The sequence below is a fragment of the Hypanus sabinus genome, chromosome 11 (genome assembly GCF_030144855.1).
Source record: "Hypanus sabinus isolate sHypSab1 chromosome 11, sHypSab1.hap1, whole genome shotgun sequence".
Classification (NCBI taxonomy): Eukaryota; Metazoa; Chordata; class Chondrichthyes; order Myliobatiformes; family Dasyatidae; genus Hypanus; species Hypanus sabinus.
The window spans coordinates 2,855,060-2,881,003 of NC_082716.1; the positions used below are offsets into that span (position 1 = coordinate 2,855,060).

The following is a 25,944-nucleotide window of genomic DNA, read 5'->3' on the forward strand; positions in this document are numbered from 1 at the left end:
TGCTGCCCCCCTCACTGGACCCCCTGCAGTTCATGTACCATCCCAACCATTCAACCGATGACACCATTGCCATCACCCTCCACCTGGCCCTAACCCATCTGGACAAAAAAGGCACATATGTTTGAATGCTATTCATAGATTTCAGTTCAGCATTCAACACAATCATCCTTCAGAAACTGATTGGAAAACTGAACCAACTGGGCCTGAACACCTCCCTCTGCAACTGGATACTAGACTTCCTGACTGGGAGACCTCAGTCAGTCCGGATCAGAGGCAGCATCTCCCAACACCTTCACACCGAGCATGGGGGCCCCCAGGGCTGTGTGCTCAGTCCACTTCTGTTCACTCTGCTGACCCATGACTGTGCTGCAGCACATAGCTCGAGCCACATAATCAAATTCGTCGATGACACGACCGTGGTGGGTCTCATCAGCAAGAATGACGAGTCAGCTTACAGAGAGGAGGTGCAGCAGCTAATGGACTGGTGCAGAGCCAACAACCTGTCTCTGAATGTGAACAAAACAAAAGAGATGGTTGTTGACTTCAGGAGGGCACGGAGCAACCACTCCCCGCTGAACATTGACAGCTCCTCGGTAGAAATCGTTAAGTGCACCAAATTTCTTGGTGTTCACCTGGCGGAGAATCTCACCTGGTCCCTCAACACCAGCTCCACAGCAAAGCCCAGCAACATCTCTACTTTCTGCAGTCACACAAAAATTACATAGTCCAAGTCCTTGAGTCCATGAATGTTGCAGCAGCCTGCAGTTGAACACAATGCATCTTCTGCTGAACTAACAGTGAACTGAAATTGTAGCATTCTGTAGCGGTGTGCTACACGCAGCGCTAAAATTACGACACGGAGTCGGTAACTGCAGTCGAAGGAAAAAACTTTATTCAAAATCCTCAGCCTCACTTTTAAGCCTCCCTCAACCTGCCCCCCATGGCGCAGAGGCTCGCAAACCCCCGTAGGCTATCTAATTGTGAGCCGGTTCGGATGTGCCAGGAAATGGGTCGCCACATAACCCCCCCCCCCAGAACCGGCGATACACCCCCCAATGTCCACAGTCTGGGCCAGAACCTGCTTGGGAGGTCGGCCTCTGCGCCGAGGCGCCGGAAACTCGGCCGGTTGCGCCAGGTCCACATGGGCCGGTTTGAGGCGGTCCACCGTGAAAACCTCCTCTTTCCCCCCAACGTCCAGCACGAACGTGGACCCGTTGTTCCAGAGCACCATAAATGGACCCTCGTATGGCTGCTGCAGTGGTGGCCGATGCCCGCCCCTTCGTACAAACACAAACTTACAGTTCTGCAGGTCTTTGGGTACGCAGGTCGGGTTCCGCCCGTGCTGTGAAGTGGGTATGGGGGCCAGGTTACCGAGCTTCTCGCGTAGTCTGCCCAGGACTGCTGCGGGATCTTCCTCTTGTCCCCGTGGGGCTGGTATGAATTCCCCGGGGACGACCAGGGCCGCGCCGTGCAGGTCGTCCTTGGGCGCTGTGCGGATGCCGAGTAGGACCCAGGGAAGCTCGTCTGCCCAGTTGGCTCCTCGCAGGCGGGCCATGAGGGCCGACTTCAGGTGACGGTCGAAACGCTCCACTAGCCCGTTCGACTGTGGGTGGTAGGCAGTTGTGTGGTGCAGCTGAGTCCCCAAAAGGTGGCCATAGCTGACCACAGGCTGGAGGTGAACTAGGCGCCTCTGTCGGAGGTAATGTGGGCCGGAACACCAAAGCGAGATATCCAGGTGGTGATCAGGGCTCGGGCACAAGATTCGGAGGTGGTGTCGGTGAACGGGACCGCCTCTGGCCATCTTGTGAACCGGTCCACGATAGTCAGGAGGTGCCGCGCTCCGCGCGACACTGGCAGGGGGCCCACGATATCCACATGAATGTGGTCGAAACGCCGGTGGGCGGGATGGAACTGCTGCGGTGGGGCTTTGGTGTGCCGCTGCACCTTGGCCGTCTGGCAGTGCATGCACGTTTTGGCCCATTCACTGACCTGTTTGCGGAGTCCGTGCCAAACGAACCTGCTGGAAACCATCCGGACAGTTGTCTGGATGGAGGGATGCGCCAAGTTATGAATGGAGTCGAAAACACGGCGCCGCCAGGCTGTCGGGACGACGGGACGGGGCTGGCCGGTGGCGACGTCACAGAGTAGGGTCCTCTCACCTGGGCCTACGGGGAGGTCCTGGAGCTGCAAACCAGAGACTGCAGTCCTGTAACTCGGAATCTCCTCATCTACCTGCTGTGCCTCTGCCAGTGCCTCAAAGTCTACCCCTTGGGAAAGGGCATGAACGGTAGGGCGAGAGAGCACATCCGCCACGACATTGTCCTTACCCGAGACTTGCCGGACATCCGTCGTGTATTCAGAGATGTAGGACAGGTGGCGTTGCTGGCGGGACGACCAGGGGTCGGACGCTTCCGTAAACGCAAAGGTAAGCGGTTTGTGGTCCGTGAACGCGGTGAAGGGCCGACCTTCTAGGAAGTACCTGAAATGCCAGATTGCCAGGTAGAGCGCCAACAGTTCCCGGTCGAAAGCACTGTACTTGAGCTCGGGTGGCCGCAGGTGTTTGCTGAAAAACTCCAGGGGTTGCCAGCGACCTGCGATGAGTTGCTCCAGTACCCCACCGACTGCCGTGTTAGATGCGTCCACTGTGAGAGCGGTAGGGGCGTCCATTCTGGGATGTACTAGCATTGCAGCGTTCGCCAAAGCTTCCTTCATTTGAACGAAAGCGGCGGCGGACTCCTCGTCCCAGATAATGTCCTTGCTCGGACCCGACATCAGGGCGAACAGGGGGCGCAAGAAACGGGCAGCTGAAGGGAGGAAGCGGTGGTAGAAATTGACCATACCTACGAATTCCTGAAGGCCCTTGATCGTGGTGGGTCGGGGGAAGTGGTGGACCGCATCTACCTTAGCGGGCAGAGGGGTTGCCCCGTCTTTAGTAATCCTGTGGCCCAGGAAGTCAATGGTATCGAGTCCGAACTGGCATTTGGCGGGGTTGATTGTAAGACCGTACTCACTCAGTCGGGCGCAGAGTTGACGGAGGTGGGACAGATGCTCCTGACGACTGCTGCTGGCTATGAGGATGTCGTCCAAATAGATGAACGCGAAGTTCAGGTCCCGTCCCACCGCGTCCATTAACCGCTGGAACGTCTGTGCGGCATTCTTCAGGCCGAACGGCATGCGGAGGAATTCGAAAAGGCCAAACGGGGTGATGAGAGCCGTTTTGGGGACGTCGTCAGGATGCATCGGGATTTGATGGTACCCTCGGATGAGGTCTACCTTGGAGAAGATCCGTGCGCCGTGCAGGTTTGCTGCAAAGTCCTGAATGTGCGGCACAGGGTAGCGGTCTGGTGTGGTAGCCTCGTTCAGCCTGTGGTAGTCGCCGCACGGTCTCCAGCCTCCCGTCGCTTTGGGCACCATGTGCAGGGGGGAGGCCCATGGGCTGTCGGACCGCCGGATGATCCCCAATTCCTCCATCCTCTGGAACTCCTCCTTCGCCAGTCGAGCTTGTCCGGGGGAAGCCGCCGAGCGCGGGCGTGGAGGGGTGGTCCCTGGGTCGGGATGTGGTGCTGTACGCCGTGTCGGGGCATGGCCGCTGTGAACTGCGGTGCCAGAACCGATGGGAACTCCGCCAGGACCCTGGTGAAGTCGTTGTTGGACAGCGTGATGGAGCCGAGGTGAGGGGCTGGCACCCAGGGAGAACGTCTGAAAGGTCTCGGCGTGGACCAGTCTCTTCCTGGGCAGGTCGACCAGTAGGCTGTGAGCCCGCAAAAAATCCGCACCCAGAAGCGGCTGGGCTACGGCGGCCAGTGTGAAGTCCCACGTGAACTGGCTGGGGCCGAACAGTAGCTGCACCTGACGGGTGCCATAGGTCCTTACTGTGCTGCCATTCACGGCCCTCAGGGGGGGACCCGGTGCCCTGCTGCGGGTGTCGTAACTCGTCGGAGGTAAAACACTGATCTCAGCCCCAGTATCGACCAAAAACCAGCGTCCCGACCTTCTGTCCCACACATACAGGAGGCTATCTCGATGGCCAGCCGCCGTAGCCATCAGCGGCGGCTGGCCCTGGCGTTTCCCGGGAACTTGCAGGGCGGGCGACAACGGCGGGCTTCTGCGCCCCACCGCTGGTGGTAGAAGCACCAGTGTTCATTGGGCCGGGGGTTAGCGGGCTCTGCGGCCGGGCCTGGACTGGTTTGCTGCCGGGAGCGTGGCTGGGAGATCTGTGCGATGGACGCCCCGCTCACCTTTTTGGCGTTCCACAGCAAGTCCGCCCGGGCTGCCACCTTCCGGGGGTCACTGAAATCCGCGTCGGACAGCAGCAGGCGTATGTCCTCGGGCAGCTGCTCCAGGAATGCCTGCTCAAACATGAGGCAGGGTGTGTGTCCGTCGGCGAGAGACAACATCTCATTCATTAAAGCCGATGGAGGTCTGTCGCCCAAGCCATCCAGGTGCAGTAAACGGGCAGCCCGCTCGCGCCGAGAGAGTCCGAAAGTCCTGAGGAGCAGGGCTTTGAATTCCGTGTACTTGCCGTCTGCTGGGGGCGACTGTACGAACTCCGCGACCTGGGCCGCTGTGTCCTGGTCGAGGGAGCTCACCACGTAGTAGTAGCGGGTGTCTTCTGAGGTGATCTGGCGAACGTGGAATTGGGCTTCAGCTTGCTGGAACCATAGGTTCGGTCGCTGTGTCCAGAAACCCGGCAGTTTCAACGAAACCGCATGAACAGAGGCGGCGTCGGTCATTTCTGGTCCAAAAATCGTTTGGACCGTCGGGGTCACCAATTGTAGCGGTGTGCTACACGCAGCGCTAAAATTACGACACGGAGTCGGTAACTGCAGTCGAAGGAAAAAACTTTATTCGAAATCCTCAGCCTCACTTTAAAGCCTCCCTCAACCTGCCCCCCGTGGCGCAGAGGCTCCAAAGCTCTGTGCTCACAAACCCCCGTAGGCTATCTAATTGTGAGTCGGTTCGGATGTGCCAGGAAATGGGTCGCCACAATGTCCAACAGGGTCTTGTGATCACAAGGAAAACAACTAAGACATTCACTTGCTATTAGACTGCACAACACCTTCACACACCAATTCTGATGCTGCTCTGTCACAGGCAGCAATACGGTCTGCACCAAGTCTAGCTCCTTCACTTTCTCTACTAACAAGCAACTCACAGATGGAGTACACCTGCAGCACTTTAAATTCTTGATGTCTGGTATGGTTTTGCGATTGTAAAAAATATGTTTAAATACAATACCTCTGGTTGGCCCTGTAGAAGCCATTGTGTCTGAGTGCTCCACCACTATCAAGTCCTAATCTACTGTATTCACCTTTTCTTATAACTCAGTCCCTCAAACTCCTGGCAACATCCTTGTAAATCTCCACTGCACTCTTTCCAGCTTACATCATAGAGTCCACAGATGAACTGAACAGAGGGGATATTTCACTGATCTCAGCTGAGAGAGCACAACCGGAGCATGGGTTTATGTTCATTGGTAGAAGGAATGAACAAATACATTTTCACAGATGGAGAAGGTGAAGTGTGGAATTCACTGTTGAGAGGGGAGTTGGAAGAAGAGCCCTCAGTAACAATTGGGCTAGGACCTGGTCACCATGGAGGGCTGGGTATTGGGATTAAACCGAATAAGTGAGGGGGGGAATCATTCTTGAAACATATGAGATCCAAGGATGTCTGCACAGGGGGGTTTGTGGAGATGTTTCCACCACTGGGGGAGTCTCAAACAAGGGGACCCAGTTACATGATTAGGAGCTGGACATTTTAAAACCAAAGTGTGAAGGAAAATCTCACAAAGGGTGGGGATCTCTGGAGTTCCCCACTTCAGAGGGGGTGGAGGCTGGATCACGAGGTGGCATTTAAAGCGGGAGATAAATGTTTGACAGATCAGGGGATAAAAGGGGAGATAAGGCCTGGGGCAGATCAGTCATGATCGCATTAACTGGTGGGATAGGACTGAGGGGCCAAGTGGCCCCTCCTGTTGCTGTTCCTGTTCCTGCTTCTGCTCCTCCCATCTGTCTCTGCATGTCCTCTGGTTCTCAACCCCTCTGCCACTAGACATGATTCTCCATAGCATTTGTTAGTGTGAAGAGGAACTCGAATATCCCCAATGTTAGTGACACCAGCTTCAAATCTGGACCAGGTCTAACTGGTTAAATGTCTTTCTGATCCAGGTCCAGGCACGCCTCAAACCTGAGTAAGCAATATTCCCTGCACTGCCAGAAGTTGAATTTGTGTCGTAGAGGCATCCACATGCTGGCGGACGGCAGGATGTGGGTGAGTTGGATGATGCAGCTCCTACATAGTGTCTTTTCCTTCTTCTTAGGAGCATACAACAAGGGAGCAAATGAGGCCATTCAGTCCATTGATACTGTTCTGCTATTCCATCATGGCCAATTTATTATCCCTCTCAATCCCGTCTGTAATCTTTGACACCCTGACCGATCAAGAATTTATCGACCTCCACTTTAAATATACCCAATGTCTTGGCCTCCACAGCTATCTGTGGCAATGAATTCCACAGATTCACCACACTCTGGCTAAAGAAATTCCTCATCTCTGTTCCAAATGGATTTCCCTCTGTTCTGAGGCTGCACCCTCTGGTCCCAGACTTCCCCACTATATGAATCATCCTCTCTACATCCACTCTATTGAGGCCTTTCAATATTTGATAGGTTTTGATGGGATTCCCCTCATTCATCTAAACTCCAGAGAGTACAGGCTCAGAACCATCAAATGCTCCTTATGTTAACTCTTTTTATTCCATGGATCATTCTCATGAACCTCCTCTGGTCCCTCTCTAATGCCAGGACATCTTTTAGAAAAGGGGCGCAAAACTACTCACAATACTCCAAGTGCAGTCTGACCAATGCCTCATCCTACCCAGTGCTTATCACCCATCCTACAGTGCCTGAGATGTGGGACTGAGCAGTCAGGAAATGGGGCAACACTAGCCATCCATGCCAGCATTTTTATCACACACGTCGGGTCAGGCAGCATCAATGGAATGGAATAAAGAGTTGAGTTTTGGGACCGAGAGGCTTCATCAGGACTGAAAAGAAAGGGGGAAGAAGCCAAGATTAGAAGGTTTGGGGAGGGGAAGGAAAGGACGATAACCTAGAAGGTGACAGGTGAAGCCAGGTGGATGGGGGAGCTGGGTTGAAGTAAGAAGCTGGGAGGTGATAGATGGGAAAGTTGAGGCATTGGAGAAGAAGGAATCTGATAGGAGAGTGGATCGTGGGAGAAAGGGAAGAAAAATGGTCACCGGGGGGAGTGATGCGCAGATGAGGAGAAGAATTAAGAGGACAAAGTGGCAAAGTGAAGATAAGGAAAGGGGAAGGGGAAAAAATTACCAGAAGTTGGAGAAATCAATGTTCATGCCATCATGTTAGAGGCTACCAGGATGGAATATGAGACCACTTGAGATTGGTCTCATCATGGCAGAAGAGGCACCCATGGACTAATGGATCCCTTCCTGCCCCTAACAGGTGGGGATGAGCAGCCTTAAACCACTGCAGTCCTTCTGGTGAAAGTGCTCCTCCAGTGTTGGTGGGGAGGCAGTTTCAGTGACAGTGAAGAAATGGCAATAGATTTTAAGTTAGGGTGATGCTTGATGTGGAGGGGAACCTGTCACCCTCATCCTTGAGTCCCCGAAAGTGAGTCCATAGCCACAGAGCCAGTTCAGTGCTGCAGCTGGTTCTGGAGCCCGATGGTTGCAGGTCGCAGCAATGGAACCAGTTCATCCTCGAAGCAAGTTAAGGCTCAGAGTAGAAATCTGAACACTAGTTTGCCCTCCACCCTCAGCCATGACATCTTATTCTTTTTAATTTGGGTCAGCACTAAAATTGGCTAAGCATTGGTTTGCTTTTCATTCTCCAGCCCAGACCCTGACATTTCTGTCCAGCCTGAAGTTTAATCTGGCCCAAAATCTGCTACAGCAATGGTTGAAGGGTCATTCCTACATTCTCAAGAGTCCAATTCGCTGAGTATTTCAGGACACCTCAAAAATGTCAAGTCATACAGGTGGTTCATAAGCGCAGCTCCCAAAGGTTGTGATTTGCAGTGATCAGAGTCCAGTAAAGGATATTAGTAGAATTGTTAGTAGTTTTGTTTGCTGCTTGCAAAGCATTATCACATATCACGTAAGTGCCATCTTTGCAAAAATTGTTTCGACATTGGCAACACCAGAGAGCGAGGTTGGAGATATGTGGTCAGTGTGCAGGATGGAATATTGGTACAGATTGAGTGGGGGTGATGGGAATATTTCTGACATTGGGTTTAGTCTGTACCTCTCACCTCACTGAAGGATGGGGGTGGGTGGTGTAGAAGTACATTGGGAAACAATAGGCTGTGAATGGACAGACACTGGGTGAACAGGTGGTGAATAGAGTGATGGTGGGTGGACAGGCAGTGAATGGCCAGATAGTGAGGGACAGATGGTGGACAATGGATGGGCAAGTGGTGAATGGATAGATAGTGCATGGATGGACAATGGGTGGACAGTGGATGGACGGATGGTGAATGGTTCATGGATGGATGTGGATAAATAGATGAACAAGGGCTGAACAGAAGTGCTGATGATTCTCCTGGCTGTACAGGTAGAGGACGACACCAAGGATGGTCGATGCAATGCTGTTCACTTACAGATTGACCTCAACAAACTGCACGCCGGGGTGCTGGAGGTGGGTTACTTCCCTTACCATCACCTCCTTATCCTTCATACCCACCTACCCTCATATCCATCACCACCACCTCCCCTTCACACCAACCCAACTTCATACCCAAACACTGATATGTTGTGAAGTATGTTGTTTTGTGCCAGCAATACATTGCAATAAATAATAATAAAAACTATAAATTACAATAAGAAGCACATATAAAAATTAAATTAAATAAGTGGTGTAAAATAAAGGGTCAAAATAGTGAGGTAGTATTCATGGGTTCACTGTCCATTCAGAAATCTGATGGCAGAGGGGAAGAAGCTGTTACTGAAACACCCCCTTCCCCTTCACCCCACCCACACTGGAATTAGGCTTCTTCCCCCATCCTTGTCCTTTTGCATTCCACCCAGTAACACCCACCCCACACTGCATTGGAGGTAGGCTGCCTCCACCACCCCCTCACTTTCACCCCTACCAATCTGCTCACCAACACTCCACTGGAGGTAGACTGACTAATCTCATCCTGTTATGTTTTGTAACTTCAAAACATTAAACTAATTTGAAAAAAGACAAGCGAGTCTGAAATGTAGGTCTAACTTAATATTTTCTTTAAACAAAGCTTGCATGTATTATGTGGTGGCATGATGACGTAAGCAATTACGGTAATATGTTTTTACATATAACCCATAATTAATTGTTTAAATTAGCAAGAATTTTAATCAACCAATATATGTACAAGATTACTCAAATATTACTGAAGTATTAAATACAAATACTCCTCCCTGCTTAGCTAGAAACTCCAGCTCAACAGAGATTGCAACTGAACTATATATACAGTATATTATGTAATACAGCTACTATAGACAAACATCCACAGCACAGTAAATTTTAAATTGTCCCATTCTGGCTGAACGATTTCATTGCTGTGGAGGCTTTCTTACTCTTGTGGGATGACATCTTTCCTGACATGGACATTGGTGGTGGGTGGGTGTGTCGCTCTGTTTGGTAGGTGAGACTTGTTGTGGCTGTTAATCTCGGTTTCTGGGGCCTCCTTAGTGACGGTTGTAGGAGTTGACTCTGAGACTACAGGAAGTGGTTTCTACAGCTCTGCGCACCTTTCTTCTCCATTTTTCTTCTTTCAGTTTGTGCATCTTGATATTGGGGAAAGTGCATTTAGTTCTATGAAGTATTTTCTTATTAATCTTTCTGTTGCTTCTATTACGATCTGATCCCTCCTCAGTTTCTGCATCCACAACATCAACCGACAATCTTTTTTCAACCGTCTATTGACTCCTTTCCTTTTGGCTACTGGGACTACTGGAATTGCCCATGGGTTGCATTTAACCTTGCAAAGATTTCTTTCAGCTTCCATGTGATCTAGCTCACTGGCTACTTTATCACAGATGGTATAAGGAACTGGACTGGTTTTGCAAAACTTGGGTGCAGCATTTTCATTTAACACTATTTTACCTTTGATACATTCGAGTTTTCTAATGCCATCCTTGAAATCTGCTGTGGCATCATCCATTTTCTTTCTTAATTCACTTTCATATGGCTTCAGCATAGGGGATATGGCATGCAAATAGTGGCAAGATTTCCAATCAGGTTGTAGTTGCCCCTGCAACCACACCCTCACAATGCTTCTGCTTTCACCATATACAAGCTCAATGTGGCGTGTTGGTATTCCACTGTCACACATGTCATTCCCACAGGAGCTATCTTTTCTGTATAAGTTCTTAGATGGATATCTTCAGGCTTCAGTTCAGTGCCTTTAAAATGCCATGCAAACTCATTTTGTGGAATGACTGAAACAGCTGATACAGTGTCCAATTCCATTTAAATTAATTTGCCATTCACTTTTAGTGTAAGCCATATTGCTTGTCCATTTTTAATGATCATACTGTAATTTCAAGGCTACCACAATCCTGTTTTCATTCTCATCATTATCAGATTTTTTATCAACAGCAGTCAGATTAGTGATCTTGAAAATTCAACTTGTACTTTAATCTTTTTCTCTTCCCTGTGCAGTCCATTTATCTTTGTCTGCCCAACATGCTCTTTGTATGTGGCCTACCTTGTTACATTTTCTGCATGTTTTGCCTTTTAACCCGCATTTGTTTGGTGCAGGTGAGCCCCTGCTACAACAGTAGCACAATTTGTTTGGCTGGGTAGAATTATGTTTAGACATTGCCATTTTATTCATGCTCACTTTCGTTCCTGACAGTAAACCAATTGCATCTCAGGCTGCCGTTTCCATTGATACAGCAATTTCAACTGCTCTTTTAAATGTAAGTTGTGCTTCAGTTAGGAGCCATTTTTGAATGCTTTCTTGTAAGATTCCACAAGCTAAAATATCTCTTAGTTTATCATTAAGCCCATTACTAATCTGACAATGCTCAGATAATCTCTTCAGTTCAGTATCATAAGCTGAAATGGACTCCCCTTTTTTTTGATTCTGTTTATGAAACCTAAAGCATTCCACAATCAACAATGGCTTTGATTCTAAGTGCTCCTGTATCACTTTTACAATAGCAGCAAAGCTCATTTCTTGCCAAAGGATCTCAGCCCGAAAAGTTCACTGTACTTTTTTCCATAGATACTGCCTGGCCTGCTGAGTTCCTCCAGCACTTTGTGCGTGTTGCTCGGGTTTCCAACGTCTGCAGATTTTCTCTTGTTTGTGACTCACTTCTTATTATCTATTTCCTACTTACTTACTGCCCATTACACCACTGTTTAAGGCAGTAATGAAGGTCCTCCATCTCTGGTGGTATTCAGGGCTGCATGGTCAATAGTTTCCTTTGGATTTCACGACTGTCAGTCATGCAAGTCCCAAGTGGAGACTCAGGAATATCATCGCACCTAGCTGTAGAAGGACCCTTCATTGCTGTTCCCAGAACAATTTTGTTTTACCAGTCAGGGTTGTTAGGCTTGAGCTGAACCTCCAAACCTGGAGGACAGATGGACCACACTTAGTCCGGCCTCTACCCTTTGACCTGTTTGGCATGGGTGACCCTATCAAGAGCCTAAGCATAAAGCCCTGACTCCAGCCAACATAGCCTACCGGGTCACTGACGGACACAAGCCTCCAAACCCTACGACGTTTGTGGCCCACTTAGCTATAGTATTTCATTTGCTTCAAAATACTGTTCCAATAGTTCAGTATATACGAGCCAATTACTTGTTGTGTAATCAAATTCATCAATCTCTCCAATGTAGCCGTGATTATTATCACCCAGGAATCACACTTTATGAACCCTGAATTTTTCCATTTACGGCCACTTTTTAAAATTCGATTGTGTCTTCCCTTGAAGAATATACGTTTTTTGGAACTAGACCATTCCTCACTGCATTTTATTTTATTTTGAACATCTTGTTGCAGTTTACCAGATTGATAGCCATGTCGTGTTCATCTTCAAAATACCTCATCACCAATGTTACGTTTTGTAACTTAAAAACATTAAAATAATTTAAAATGCAGGTCTAACTTAATCTTTTCTTTAAGTAAGGCATGCAAGTATCCTGATCACAAATGCAATTAATGTATTTTTACATTAATATATTAATGTAATTAATCATTTAAATGAACCAAGAATGCTTAATCAACCGATATATGTACAAGATTACTCAAATATTATTGAAATACAGTGCCTATAAAAAAGTATTAACCCCTTTGGAAGTTTTCATGTTTTATTGTTCTACAACATTGAATCACAGTGCATTTAATTTGGGTTTTTTTTTGACACTGATCAACAGAAAAAGATTTTCATGTCAAGTTGAAAACAAATCCCTACAAAGTAACCTAAATTAATTACAAATATAAAGCACAAAATAGTTGACTTATAAGTATTCACCACTTTTATATGACATAGTAATTCATCACTGGGGCAGCCAATTGGTTTTAGAAGTCACATAATTATTTAAATGGAGATCTGTTTTTGGAGACCTGTGTGCAGTCAAGCTGTTTCAATTGATAGTAGTAAAAATACACCTGTATTGGAAAGGTCCAACTGCTGGTGAGTCAGTACCCTGGCAAAAACTACACCATGAAGACAAAAGAACACTCCAAGCAACTCTGCGAAAAGATTATTGAAAAGCACGTCAGAAGATGGATACAAGAACTTTTCCAAGTCACTGAATATCCCTTGGAGTACAGTTAAGTCAGTCATCAAGAAATGAGAAGAATATGGCATAGCTGTAAATCTGCCTAGAGGCTGTCCTCAAAAACGGAGTGATCGTGCAAGAAGGAGACTAGTGAGGGAGGCCACCAAGGGACGTATGACTGCTCTTAAGGAGTTACAAGCTGAAATGGGAGACACTGTACATATAATAACTGTTGCTGGGGGGCTTCACCAATCATAGCTTTATGGGTGAGTGGCAAAGAGGAAGCCACTGTTGGAAAAAACCACATGAAATCTCGTCTAGACTTTGCAGAGGGCATGTAGGAGACTGAAGTCATCTGGAAGAAGGTTCTATGGTCTGATGAAGCCAAAATTGAGTTTTTTTGGCCATTGGACTAAACACTAACACCACATATCATCAAAAACATACCATCCCTACCGTGAAGCATGGTGGTGGCTGCATCATGCTGTGGGGATGCTTCACTGCAGCAGGCCCTGGAAAGCTTGTGAAGGTAGAGGGTAAAATGAATGTAGCAAAATACAGGGAAATCCTGGAGGAAAATCTGATATAGTCTGTAAGGGAACTGCGACTTGGGAGAAGATTTGTTTTCCAGCAAAACAATAACCCCAACCATAAAGCCAAGGCTACACAGGAATGGCTTAAAAACAACAAAGTTGTGGAGTGGCCAAGTCAGAGTCCAAACCTCAATCCAATTGAGAATTTGTGGCTGGACTTGAAAAGGGCTGTTCACTCACGATCCCTATGCAATCTGACAGAGCTTGAGCAGTTTTGTAAAGAAGAAAGGGGAAATAATACAGCGTGCAGATGTGCAAAGCTGACAGAGACCTATCCACACAGACTCAAGGCTGTGATTGCTGCTGAAGGTGCATCTACTAAATACTGATGTGAAGGGTGCATATAATTATTTTGTGTTTTATATTTGTAATTAATTTAGATCAATTTGTAGAGATCTGTTTTCACTTTGACACGAGTCTTTTTATGTTGATCTGTTCAAAAAAGCCAAATTAAATCCACTGTGATTCAATGTTGTAAAATAATAAAACATGAAACTTTCAGGGGTGTGGGTGAATACTTTATAAAGGCTCTGTATTAAACACACAACACACCCAATGCCCAATGTCACCTGGTTACCTCCCCTCCCACACTGGATGCTGGGTGCTTCCCTTATCATCACCCTTTCACAGATACATACTGTCCCATCATGTCACCTGGTCACCTTCTCTCTCACTCTGAAGATCAGCTAATTCTTCCCCAGCTCGTCTCCTTCCTGTCTGTGTCCTGAACTAGTGCTCCATTCACCCCTGCCCATGCACGTGCTCTGCTCTCCTTCTGGGGTATGTTCATGACTACATTTATTTATTCAGATACAATGCAGATTAGGCCCTTCTGGCTCTTTGAGCCAAGCCTCCCAATTTAACCTTAGCTTAATTACAGGACAATTTACAATGACTAATTAACCTAGTAACTGGTACATTTTTTGACTGTGGAAGGAAACCCATGCATTCAATAGGAAGAATGGAACATACAGACTCTTGACAGATGATGTCAGAATTGAACTCTGAACTGCAATACCCCGAGCTGTAATAGCATTACGTTAGCCACTATGCTGCCATTGGCAGGGTGGGAGGATGGCTTCAAGCAGCCTGGTGAGAGGGAAAATTTATTTCCACCATGTCTGTGTCCTGTTATGAAATATTGAGGACCTCTCTCTGATCAGCTAGGGTAACAATCCTCATTGGATTTTCTCACTGGGTATACCTGTGTCCTGATGTACTGAGCCCAGATTCAGTGATTCCTTCGGTCACTTTGAGGCAACCCAGACAATAAGATTGTTTAACGTAATTCCCAGGATACATGTGTAAAGGAGAATGAAATAATTGTTACTCCAGTTCTGATACAGAAAAAAAACATAAAATGCTGGAGGAACTCAGCAGGTCTAGCAGCATCGATGGAAAAGAGTGCAGTGGACATTTTGGGCTGAGATCCTTCGGCAGGACAAATAATAGATATAGAACACAATAATAATAATAAAAAATAGAATAAATATAAGTACAAAAGATAGCGACATAGATTGATTCTAGGTTCATAACATGATGCTAGGCACAGGAGTGTCTGACTGACAGGAAGTGATATAGTAGTGGTGCTTGGGGTGTGGAGGGGTGGGTTAGTGGATGAAGGTGTTGATCAGCCTTGCTGCCTGGGGAAGGTAACTGTTTTTGAATCTGGTGGTCCTGGCGTGGATGCTACGTAATCTCATCCTTGATTGTAGTGGGACAAACAGTCCATGAACAGGCTGGGTGGGATCCTTCATGATGTTACTGGCTTTTTTCTGACACCTTTCTGTATATATATCCATGACGGTGGGTAGGCTATAGGGCAATTGTGACTGCCATTGCAGAGCATTCCTGTCTGCCGCAGTGATCCTGAATCAGCTGTATTCTAGGGTCAAAACGTTAGGGAAGGGATCTGAGGTCTGATGAAGCACCTTCCCCAACACAACAGGTTTTCCCCTGCCCCCCCCACCCCCCCCAAGTTCCCATGGGCACACTACTTGGGATTTCTCCCTTAGTGTGTTTACTTTGTTTTCAGCAGTTCCTTGAGGTTGTCATAGCTGGGGAGGAATTATGGGGATGCTCCTAGTGGTGTGTGTATCAAATACCCTCTAACAAACAAGTCCAGCTCTTGGTCTTCATGACCCCCCCCATCCTCATCACATTCTACAGGGGTTGTATCGAGAGCATCCTGAGCAGCTGCATCACTGCCTGGTTCGGAAATTGCACCATCTCGGATCGCAAGACCCTGCAGCGGATAGTGAGGTCAACTGAGGAGATCATTGGGGTCTCTCTTCCTGCCATTACGGATATTTACACCACACGCTGCATCCACAAAGCAAACAGCATTATGAAGGACCCCACGCACCCATCATACAAACTCTTCTCCCTCCTGCCATCTGGGAACAGGCACCAGAGCATTCAGGCTGTCATGACCAGACTATGTAATAGTTTCTTCCCCTAAGCTATTAGATTCCTCAATACCCAGAGCCTGGACTGACACCAACTTACTACCCTCTACTGTGCCTATTGTCTTGTTTATTTATTGTAATGCCTGCACTGTTTTGTGCACTTTATATAGTCCTGGGTAGTTCTGTAGTCTAGTGTAGTTTTTTTGTGTTGTTTTCACGTAGTTCAGTGTAATTTATGTACTATTGGGGCAAGGTTAGGTTACTGGCATCCTAAAACCAGTTGCTTCCGGCAGATGGAGGTCATCAGCCATGGTCAGCAACTCATCTAGGAAAAGGAAAAACTTTAATCTTAAAACTGTGATGCTGCTGATCTCTGCCATTCCTTTGGCTTCATCAGCTGCATGGAGATGGGAGCTTGCTGCACGGGCAACAGCTTGCTCTTCATATCGTGTGGCCCTGGCTTGCATATTGTAATGTAGACAGCTAGGATGCAACATTCATTGTTAACCCTGACCAACAGAGGGCCTCATTTGTTTTCAGCAGATCATGGTACATAGTGAATGTGTTTGCTTGTCAGTCTAACGCGTTACAGCGTCAGCTATCAAGGTTCAATACTATCTGTAAGGAGTTTGTACACTCTCCCTGAGACTGCATGGGTTCCCTCCTGCACTTAAAAGCTATAGGGTTAGCAAAGTGGGCATGCTATGCTGGTGCCAGAATGCGAGGCAACACTTGTGGGCTACCCAGCAAATATTTGGATTGTATTGGTCGTTGATGCAATTGATGCATTTCATTTTATGTTTTGATATATACATAACAAATCATCTTTAATCCGATTAGGATCGATATGAAGCCAGTGAAATAACGTCAAGGATTGACCCACACATCTCCCAGTGGAGCACCTGGGACTCCCCCAATCTGAGACATCATCGCAATACGTTCAAGCCGAGGATGTACCGTCAACCAAGGTTTCACCCTAGCACAGGTAATGGGCACTCTATACCTCCCCTCCCTGTTACTGATGGCAATCTGCACCTTCACAGACGTTTGCCTGTGCTGGCCCTCTGAAAGGAAAAGAGGCCCCACAAGACCAGAGTCTTGTACTGAAACACTGTTGGCAGGATGGACAATCAAACTTAAGATGGACCTTCAAACACGGGGAAATCTGCAGATGCTGGAAATTCAAGCAACACACACAATGCTGGTGGAACGCAGCAGGCCAGGCAGCATCTATAGGGAGAAGCGCTGTCGATGTTTCAGGCTGAGACCCTTCATCAGGACTAACTGAAAGGAAAGATAGTAAGAGATTTGAAAGTAGAAGGGAGAGGGGAAAATGCAAAATGATAGGAGAAGACAGGAGGGGGTGGGGTGAAGTTGAGAGCCAGACAGGTGATTGGCAAAAGGGATACAAAGCTGGAGAAGGGAAAGGATCATGTGATGGGAGGCCTAGGGAGGAAGAAAAGGAGAGGGGAGCACCAGAGGGAGATGGAGAACAGACAGAGTGATGGGCAGAGAGAGAAAAATAAACACTAAATATATCAGGGATGGGGTAAGAAGGACAGGGGCATTAATGGAAATTAGAGAAATCAATGTTCATGCCATCAGGTTGGAGGCTACACAGCCGGTATATAAGGTGTTGTTCCTCCAACCTGAGTGTGGCTTCATCTTGACGGTACAGGAGGCCATGGATAGACATATCAGAATGGGAATGGGACGTGGAATTAAAATGTGTAGCCACTGGGAGATCCTACTTTCTCTGGCAGACAGAGCGTAGGTGTTCAGTGAAACGGTCTCCCAGTCTGCGTTGGGTCTCACTAATATATAAAAGGCCACACCGGGAGCACCGGACGCAGTATACCACACCAGCCGACTCACATGTGAAGTGTCGCCTTACCTGGAAGGACTGTCTGGGGCCCCGAATGGTGGTGAGGGAGGAAGTGTAAAGGCAGGTGTAACACTTGTTCCGCTTGCAAGGATAAGTGCCAGGAGGGAGGTCGGTGGGAAGGGATGGGGGAGACAAATGGACAAGGGAGTTGCGTAGGGAGCGATCCCTGTGGAAAGCAGAAAGGCGGGGGAGGGAAAGATGTGCTTGGTAATGGGATCCTGTTGGAGGTGGCGGAAATTACAGAGAATTATACTTTGGATCCGGAGGCTGGTGGGGTGGTAGGTGAAGATAAGGGGAACCATATCCTGAGTGGGGCAGTGGGCGGATGGGGTGAGGGCAGATGTGCGGGAAATGGGAGGACTAGAATATAAGACCAAGGACGTGATACTTAGGCTTTATAAAGCATTAGTCAGACCATACTTGGGAGTATTGTGAGAGGTTTTGGACCTCTTATCTAAGAAAAGACATGCTGGCATTGGAGAGGGTCCAGAAGAGGTTCACAAGAATGATTCCGAGAATGTAAGGGTTAATGTATGAGGAACATACAAACGTTTGTACATGTGATACACTTGGCCTGTACCCGCTGGAGTTTAGAAGAATGGGGGGGGGGTGTGGTTCTCATTGAAACTTATCAAATACTGAATGGCTTAGATAGAGTGAATGTGGAGAGAATATTTCCTGTAGCAGGGGAGTCTAGGACCAGACTGCACAGCCTTAGAATTGAGGGATATCCATTTAGAACAGATGAGGAAGAATTTCTTTAGCTAGAGAGTGGTGAATCATGAAATTCATTGCTACTGACAGCTGTGGAGGCCAAGTCATTGAGTATACAGTGTTTAAAACGAGGTTGGTATGTTCTTGGTTAGTCAGTGTGTCACAGGGAGAAGGCTGGAGAATGGGGTTGAGAGGGATAATAAATCAGCCATGATGGAATGGCAAAACAGACTTGATGAGCTGAGTGGCTTAATTCTGCTCCTGTGTCTTAGTGTTTAAATCTCTAAACCATGGTGCCTTCAGCTAGAGAATCAAATGCACCGTACACCGTGAAGGATGTGATGGTGCTGGAGGGGGTGCAGAGAAGTTTCATCAGAATGTTTCCTGGGGCAGAAAGAGTTCAGCTCTAAGGAGAGTCTGCTCACCCTGGAGCAGAGGGAGTTCAGAGGCATGAGTGAGGTATACAATATAGGATATAATTTTGGGTAAAAAGTGGGTAAATTGCAGGGATCTTTTCTAGATTTATGTTAATGGTGGGAGGGGGTGGGCAGTGATATTTAGAGGGTATCTGGGAGGGCATCTTCACCCAGAGAGTGGTGAGTTCCTGGAATACATAGCCAGAGAAAGCAGGGTCATTGACAGCATTGAAGAAATGTCATGAAGAGCATTTCAATCCATGGGCACAGAGGGCTGTGACTAAATGCTGGGAGCTGGGATCGACAGAGAAGGATTCCCTGATCTACATTTGCAGAATCTCTGCTGCATAGAATTCCCTCTGGTTGATACGGACAAGTTAGGCCAAATGGCTTATTTCCACATCGCGCAACTCTTTGACCAACAAATCAGCTGAAAGTCAGCACTCTCAGCCACAGAGTTGTGGCCTGGCTGATTGGGATCTTGTGGACAGGAACTTGAAACCCTGGCCCTCTAACTCAGTGAGGAGAGATTTTGTGTCCCATTGTGGAGACATCTGTGCCCTCAGAGATAGTGGCACAGGCTCCTCTCCAGCGCTGTGAGGGTTTGGCCTGAGCCAGGTGACTAAATACGGTGTACTGTGTGTTACAGACTACGTACAGCTCATGTGAGGGACGCCCGCAGCACCAGGAGCAAAGTCCAACACACTTGGCAAGATGTGAAGAGTTATACTTTGCAACAATCAAACAGTACAAAAAATAAATCCTCTCAAACCATTCCTTTATTTTGATGCAGTTTTTTTTGAAGCCTTGGCTTCCCCCGATTATAAAGAGATGAATTTTATTTATTTAGAGATACAGCATGGAACAGGTCCTTCAAGTCACGCCACCCAGCTCCCCTCGATTTAACCATAGCCTAATCATGGGAAAATTTACAAAGACCAGTTCACCTATTAACTGGAATGTGGATGGAAACAGAAAGCACTAGCATTCCATGGGGAGGACATAGACACCTCACAGAGGAAGCTGGAATTGAACTCTGAACTCAGTCACCCTGAACCGTAATAGTGCTAGCCACTACATCAACCCTTCTTCCCACTCTGCCTTGTGTTAGCCCTGGATTGTTTTAGACAAGCCCTACACCACAGGGAGTTGGCAACCATGGAAAGGTTGGCCAAGCTGACCTCAGGCAAGTGGAATACCTAAACACAAGCCATTCCATATGGGTTTATGGGTTAGTGATACTATGGACATAAATTCCCACTACCTAGTAAATGTGGAAGTGAAGTATGTGCAGTGAAAATTACGACTGAGAAGGTGCTCAGGAAGCTTGATTGTCTGAGGGTGGATAAAACTCCTGGACCTGATGGAATGCACCCTCGAGTTCTGAAGGAAGTAGCTGGAGAGATTGCAGAGGTATTAACACTGATCTTTCAAGAATTGATACATTCTGGCATTGCACTGGATGACTGGAAAATTGCAAATGTTACTCCATTATTTAAGAAGGGTGGGAGGCAGCAGAAAGGAAATTATGGACCTGTTAGCCTGACATCAGTGATTGGGAAGTTGTTGGAATTGATTGTTAGGGATGAGATGACAGAGGCACATGACAAGATAGGCCAAAGCCAGCATGGTCCCCTGAAAGGAAAATCCTGCCTGACTAATTTACTGCAATTTTTTTGAGGAAATTACAAGCAGGGTAGACAAACGAGGTGCAGTAGATGTGGTGTACTTGGATTTTCAGAAGACCTTTGACAAGGCACTGCACTTGAGGCTGCTTAGCAAGATAAGAGCCCATGGAACTACAGGGAAGTTACTAGCATGGGTGGAGCATTGGCTGATTGGCAGAAAACAGAGAGTGGGAATAAAGGGATCCTATTCTGGCTGACTGCCAGTTACTGTTGGAGTACCACAGGGGTTGGTGTTGGGACCGCTGCTTTTTACGATGTATGTCAATGATTTGGACTATGGGATTAATGGATTTGTGGTTAAATTTGCCGATGATACAAAGATAGGCAGAGGAGTGGGTAATGTTGAGGAAACAGAGAGCCTGCAGAGAGACTTAGATAGTTTAGGGGAATGGACAAAGAAGTGGCAAATGAAATACAATGTTGGAAAGTGTATGGTTTTGCATTTTGGTAGAAGAAATAAATGGGCAGACTGTTATTTAGATGGGGAGAGAATTCAAAATGCAGAGATGCAAAGGGACTTGGGAGTCCTTATGCAAGATACCCTTGAAGGTTAACTTCCAGGTTGAGTGATGGTGCAGAAGGCAAATGCAATGTTGGCATTCATTTCTAGAGGTATAGAGTATAAGAGTAGGGATGTGATGTTGAGGCTCTATAAGGCACTTGTGAGTATTTTGTTTGCAGTTTTGGGCTCCCTATTTTAGAAAGGATATACTAACATTGGCGAGGCTTCAAAGAAGATTCACGAGAATGATTCCAGAAATGAAAGGGTTACCGTAGGAGGAGCATTTAGCAGTTCTTGGGCTGTATTCCCCGGAGTTCAGGAGAATGGGAGGGGGGATCTCATAGAAACATTCTGAATGTTAAAAAGCCTGAACAGATTAAATATGGTGAAGTTATTTCCCAAGGTAGGGGAGTCTAGGACAAGAGGGCACGACTTCAGGATTGAAGGATGTCCGTTTAGAACAGAGATGTGGAGAAATTATTTTAGTCAGAGGGTGATAAATCCTTGGAATTTGCTGCCATGAACCGCTGTGGAGGCCAAGTCATTGAGTGCACTTAAGTCAGAGACAGATAGGTTCTTGATTAGCCAGGGCATCAAAGTGTATGGGGAGAAGGCAGGGGAGTGGGGATGACTGGAAGAATTGGATCAGCCCATGATTGAACAGCACAGCAGACTTGATGGGATGAATAGCCTATTTCTGCTCCTATATCTTATGGTCTTAAATGTTCCCATGACATAGATCTCAGTTAGCCTCTGACAGCCAAGTCCAGCTCCTGGCCTCCATGTGTGGCTTAGCTACTAAGCTTGGTGGAACCATTTCTGCTGTCAGGAGAGGGGGCAAAGACAGGTTACTGGCTCCATAATACCAGTCACTTTGGGCAAATAGGGCTCATCAGCCATGATTGACAGCTCATCTGGGAGAAAGAACAATCTGATCTCGAACCTGTGCTCCCTTGCAGCTAAACCCACTCATGGGGAAGACTTCAAAAGTAAAGCCCTGAGGAAAAATTACTAAGACTGTCCTACACTGAGTTCGATGCTGACTGGCAATGCCACTAGTGCCAAACTGTATCACTTTTTGGATTCATATGGACTCACTTTCACTGACCCTTCATTTCATGTTCTCGATATTTATTTCTTATTATTATTTCTTCCTCCTTTTTGCATTTGAAAAGTTTGTACATTGATTGCTTATCCATCTTGTTGGGTGTAGTCATCCATTGACTCTGTTCTATTTTATGTATTCATTCATTGAGATATAGCACAGAATAGGCCCTTCCAGCCTTCAAACAACACCACCCACCAACCCTTCCAATTTAATCCTAGCTTAATCATGGGACAATTTACAATGACCAATTAACCTACCAACTGGTACCTCTGGACTATGGGAGGAAACTGAAACATCTGGAGGAAAACCAAGTGGTCACGGGAAGAACGCAGAAACTATTTAAAGGTAGCAACAGGAATCATGATTTCAGGCAGTCAATGCCTCACCCACCCCCACATCCTATAGTCAGTCTCTTGTGTCTCAATTACAAACAATTCTTCTCTGTCTGTATGGGCCCCGCACCTAAACTGGAGAACCACAACCAAAATCTTCAGCATCACTCAGGCAAAGAGTCAAATAACTCAGATCTCTACACTCAGTGGCCACTTTACATCTGTGATACTCATTAATGTAAATATCAGCAACTTCAATGCAGAAAAGCATGCAGGCATGGTCAAAGGGTTTAGTTGTTGTACAGATCAACCATGGGTAAGAAATGTGATCTAAGTGACTTTGACTGGAATGATTGTTGGTGCCAGACGGGGTGGTTTGAGTAACTCAGAAACTGCTTATCTCCCGGGATTTTCAGACACAGTCTCTTGACTGTAAAACACAGAAGCAGCCAGTGAGCGGCCGTTCTATGGGTGAAAACTCCTTGTTAATCAGAGACGTCTGAGGTGAATGGCCAGAATGGTTCAAGCTGACAGGAAGGAGACAGTAACTTAAATAGCCACATATTACAACAATGGTGTGCAGAAGAGCATTTCTGAATGCACAACTCATTGAACCTTGAAGTGGATGGGCTACAGCAGCAGAAGAACACGAACATAACCTCAGTGGCGTCTTGATTAGGTACAGGAGATACCGAATAAAGGGGTATATCAAAAGCCAAAGTTGTACCATGCTACGTTCCAATAAGAGTGAATGAGTGTGTAGTGGAATGGTGTTCAAAAGGCAATGGGGTGCTCAAACCAATTGACTTCCCTCCCCCAAATATAATTGGGAATATTGTGGCCCCCTAGTTCCCTCTCCCCACGGTGGTGACGATCATATGTTCAGAATCATCTTGCCCCTTGCTCCAGACCCCTTCATGATCTCTTCATGGGACATGGCTGCCTTTTCCAATGGGAATTCTGGTCCCACCACTGGTTTCAGCCAACCCACCTCCATTCCTGCAAGTATGGCAGCCGCTGTGTCCTGGAGCTCATCCTGTGGATAGAGAATCTCTTTAATCTTCTAAAGAAACTAATTTAAAGTGAGTGTTAACTACAAAAATTCAGAAACCATGCCTGTCTAGCACCAAAGCACTGGTGTGCCGGATTATCAGAATTAAATGTGCCCTAGGACGGCTAAATACAGAATTCTAACAGAAAAGAGAGAGGGGGTAGGGTTGGGGAAAGGGTTTTCTGCAGCTTGAATGGCTGTAGCAGGGCTGATAGCACTAAATGAAGGAACATAGGAGCTGGTGTTAACTTCAGAAACATGACAGCACAATATTTCACTGTAATTCAATAGGAGGAGGGAAAAGAGCATAGACGCAAAGAAAAAATTTCAGGCTGAAAGCCAGACCCTTCATAGCTGAGTTGTTCCAAAATGTTGTGTTACTCATGAACTCTGAAATGTCCAGTTTCTATGGGTCATTTACACAAGCAAAGAATCTCTCCTCTCAGACTTACTGCTGTCATCCAGACTTATAGCATAACTATTTCTGAAAACAATTCACTAAAGTATGGAGTGAGGAGCTCAGTCACTGCCTGTCAGGGGTTATGGAGTCAGAGAATCATAGAAAAGTACAGCAAGGAAACAGGCTCTTTAGCCATCTAGTTAGTGCCGATCCATTTAAACTGCCTATTCCCACTGACCTGCTGCTGTACCAAAGTCCTTCATAACCCACCCATCCACGTACCTATCCAAACTTCTCACAAACATTGAAAACAAAAATCGCATCCACCACTTGTGCTGGCAGCATGTTCCACACTCTCACCATCCTCTGAGTGAAGAAGTTCCTTGTTTCCCTTAAACATTTCGCCTTTCACCCTGTATGTCCCAAAGAGGAAGTAGTATTTCAAACGAAAAATGACACAACTGTGGCTAACAAGAGAAATCAAAGTTTCAGGTGCCAGGGGTCAAAAAGTGTATTAGATTACAATAACTAGAGAGAAGATTCTTGGGAAACTGAAAGGTCTGTGGGTAGATAAGTCACCTGGACCAGATGGTGTACATCTCAGAGTTCTGAAAGAGATGGCTGAAGAGATCCTAGAGGCATTAGTAAAGATCTTTCAAGAATCACTACATCTGCAATGGTTCCAGAAGTCTGGAAAATTGCAAATATGACTCCACTCTTTAAGAAGGGAGAGAGGCTGAAGAAAGGAAACTATAGGCCAGTTAGTCTGACCTCAGTGATTGTGAAGATGCTGGAGTCTATTATTAAGGATGAGGTTTCAGGGTATTTGGAGGCACATGATAAATAGGCCATAGTCAACATGATTTCCTCAAGGGAAAACCTTGCCTGACAAATCTGTGGGAATTCTTTGAAGAAATAATAAGCAGGATAGACAATGGAGAATTAGTTGATGTTGTGAGTTCAGATTTTCAGAAGCCTTTTGACAAGATGCTACATGAAGAAAGATTCTAACATGGATAAAGCAGTGGCCTATTGGCAGGAAGCAAAGAGTGGAAATAAAGGGAGCCTTTTCTGTTTGGCTGTTGGGGACTAGTGTTCCACAGGGGTCTGTGTTGAGACCGATTCTTTTTACATTATATGTCAATGATTTAGATGACAGAATTGATGGCTTTGCTGCAAAGTTTGTAGAAAATATGAAGATAGGTGGAGGGGCAGGTCATTGTGAGGAAGGACTTAGAGGACTTAAACAGAGCCGGAGAATAGGCAAAGAAATGGCAGATGGAATACAGTGTTGGGAAGTGTTTGGTCATGTGCTTTAGTAGATGAATTAAATGGGTTGACTATTTTATAAATGGAGAGAATTTTAAAAAACTGAGATGCAAAGGGATTTGAGAGTCCTTGTGCAGGATTCCCTAAAGGTTAATTTACAGGTTGAGTCTGTGGTGAGGAAGGCAAATGTGATGTTAGCGTTCATTCAAGAGGGCTAGAATACAAAAGCAATAATGTAATGTTGAGACTTTATAAAGCACTGGTGATGTCTCACTTGGAGCAATTTTGGGCCCTTTTTCTTAGAAAGGATGTGCTGAAACTAGAGAGGGTTCAGAGGAGGTTCATGAAAATGATTTCAGGATTGAATGGCTTGTCATATGAAGAGCATTTGATGGCTCTGGGCCTTTATTTGTTGGAATTCAGAAGAATGAGGGGTGACCTCATTGAAACCTATTGAATGGTGAAAGGCCTTGATGGAGTGGATGTGAAAAGTATGTTTCCTATAGGGATAGAGTCTAAGAACAGAGGACACAGTCACAGTATAGAGGTGCGTCCTTTTAATACGGTGATGAGGAGGAATTTCTTTAGGTAGGGTGGTGAATCTGCAGAATTCTTTGCCGCAGGGAGCTGTGGACACCAAGACTTCATGTATATTTAACAGAGAAGCTGATAGATTCTTGATTGGACAGGGCATGAAGGGATTTGGGGAGAAGGCCGGAGATTGGGGCTGAGTGGAAAATTGGATCAGCCATGATGAAATGGTGCAGCAGACCAAATGATCTAATTCTGCTCCTATATCTAATGGTCTTAACCCATAACC

The 25,944-nt window shown here is 46.6% G+C and overlaps 2 protein-coding genes across 8 annotated transcripts in view; one reads left to right on the forward strand and one right to left on the reverse strand.

Annotated features, from left to right (window-relative positions):
• LOC132401654 (leucine-rich repeat and IQ domain-containing protein 3-like) overlaps window positions 1–19,549 on the forward strand; it is a 58,798-nt gene extending 39,249 nt beyond the window's left edge. For 3 of the 5 annotated variants that reach the window (XM_059983679.1, XM_059983678.1, XM_059983682.1), the window contains 3 exons: window positions 6,171–6,273; window positions 8,595–8,678; window positions 16,600–19,417. In XM_059983679.1, the coding sequence (XP_059839662.1) occupies window positions 6,171–6,273; window positions 8,595–8,678; window positions 16,600–16,827 (415 nt within the window). In that variant the 3' untranslated portion in view covers window positions 16,828–19,417. The other 2 variants (XM_059983680.1, XM_059983681.1) reach the window with 2 other exon arrangements.
• cryz (crystallin, zeta (quinone reductase)) overlaps window positions 19,536–25,944 on the reverse strand; it is a 41,537-nt gene continuing 35,128 nt past the window's right edge. For all 3 annotated transcript variants that reach the window (XM_059983691.1, XM_059983690.1, XM_059983692.1), the window contains one exon: window positions 19,536–23,440. In XM_059983691.1, the coding sequence (XP_059839674.1) occupies window positions 23,279–23,440 (162 nt within the window). In that variant the 3' untranslated portion in view covers window positions 19,536–23,278. The remainder of the gene's footprint in view (window positions 23,441–25,944) is intronic.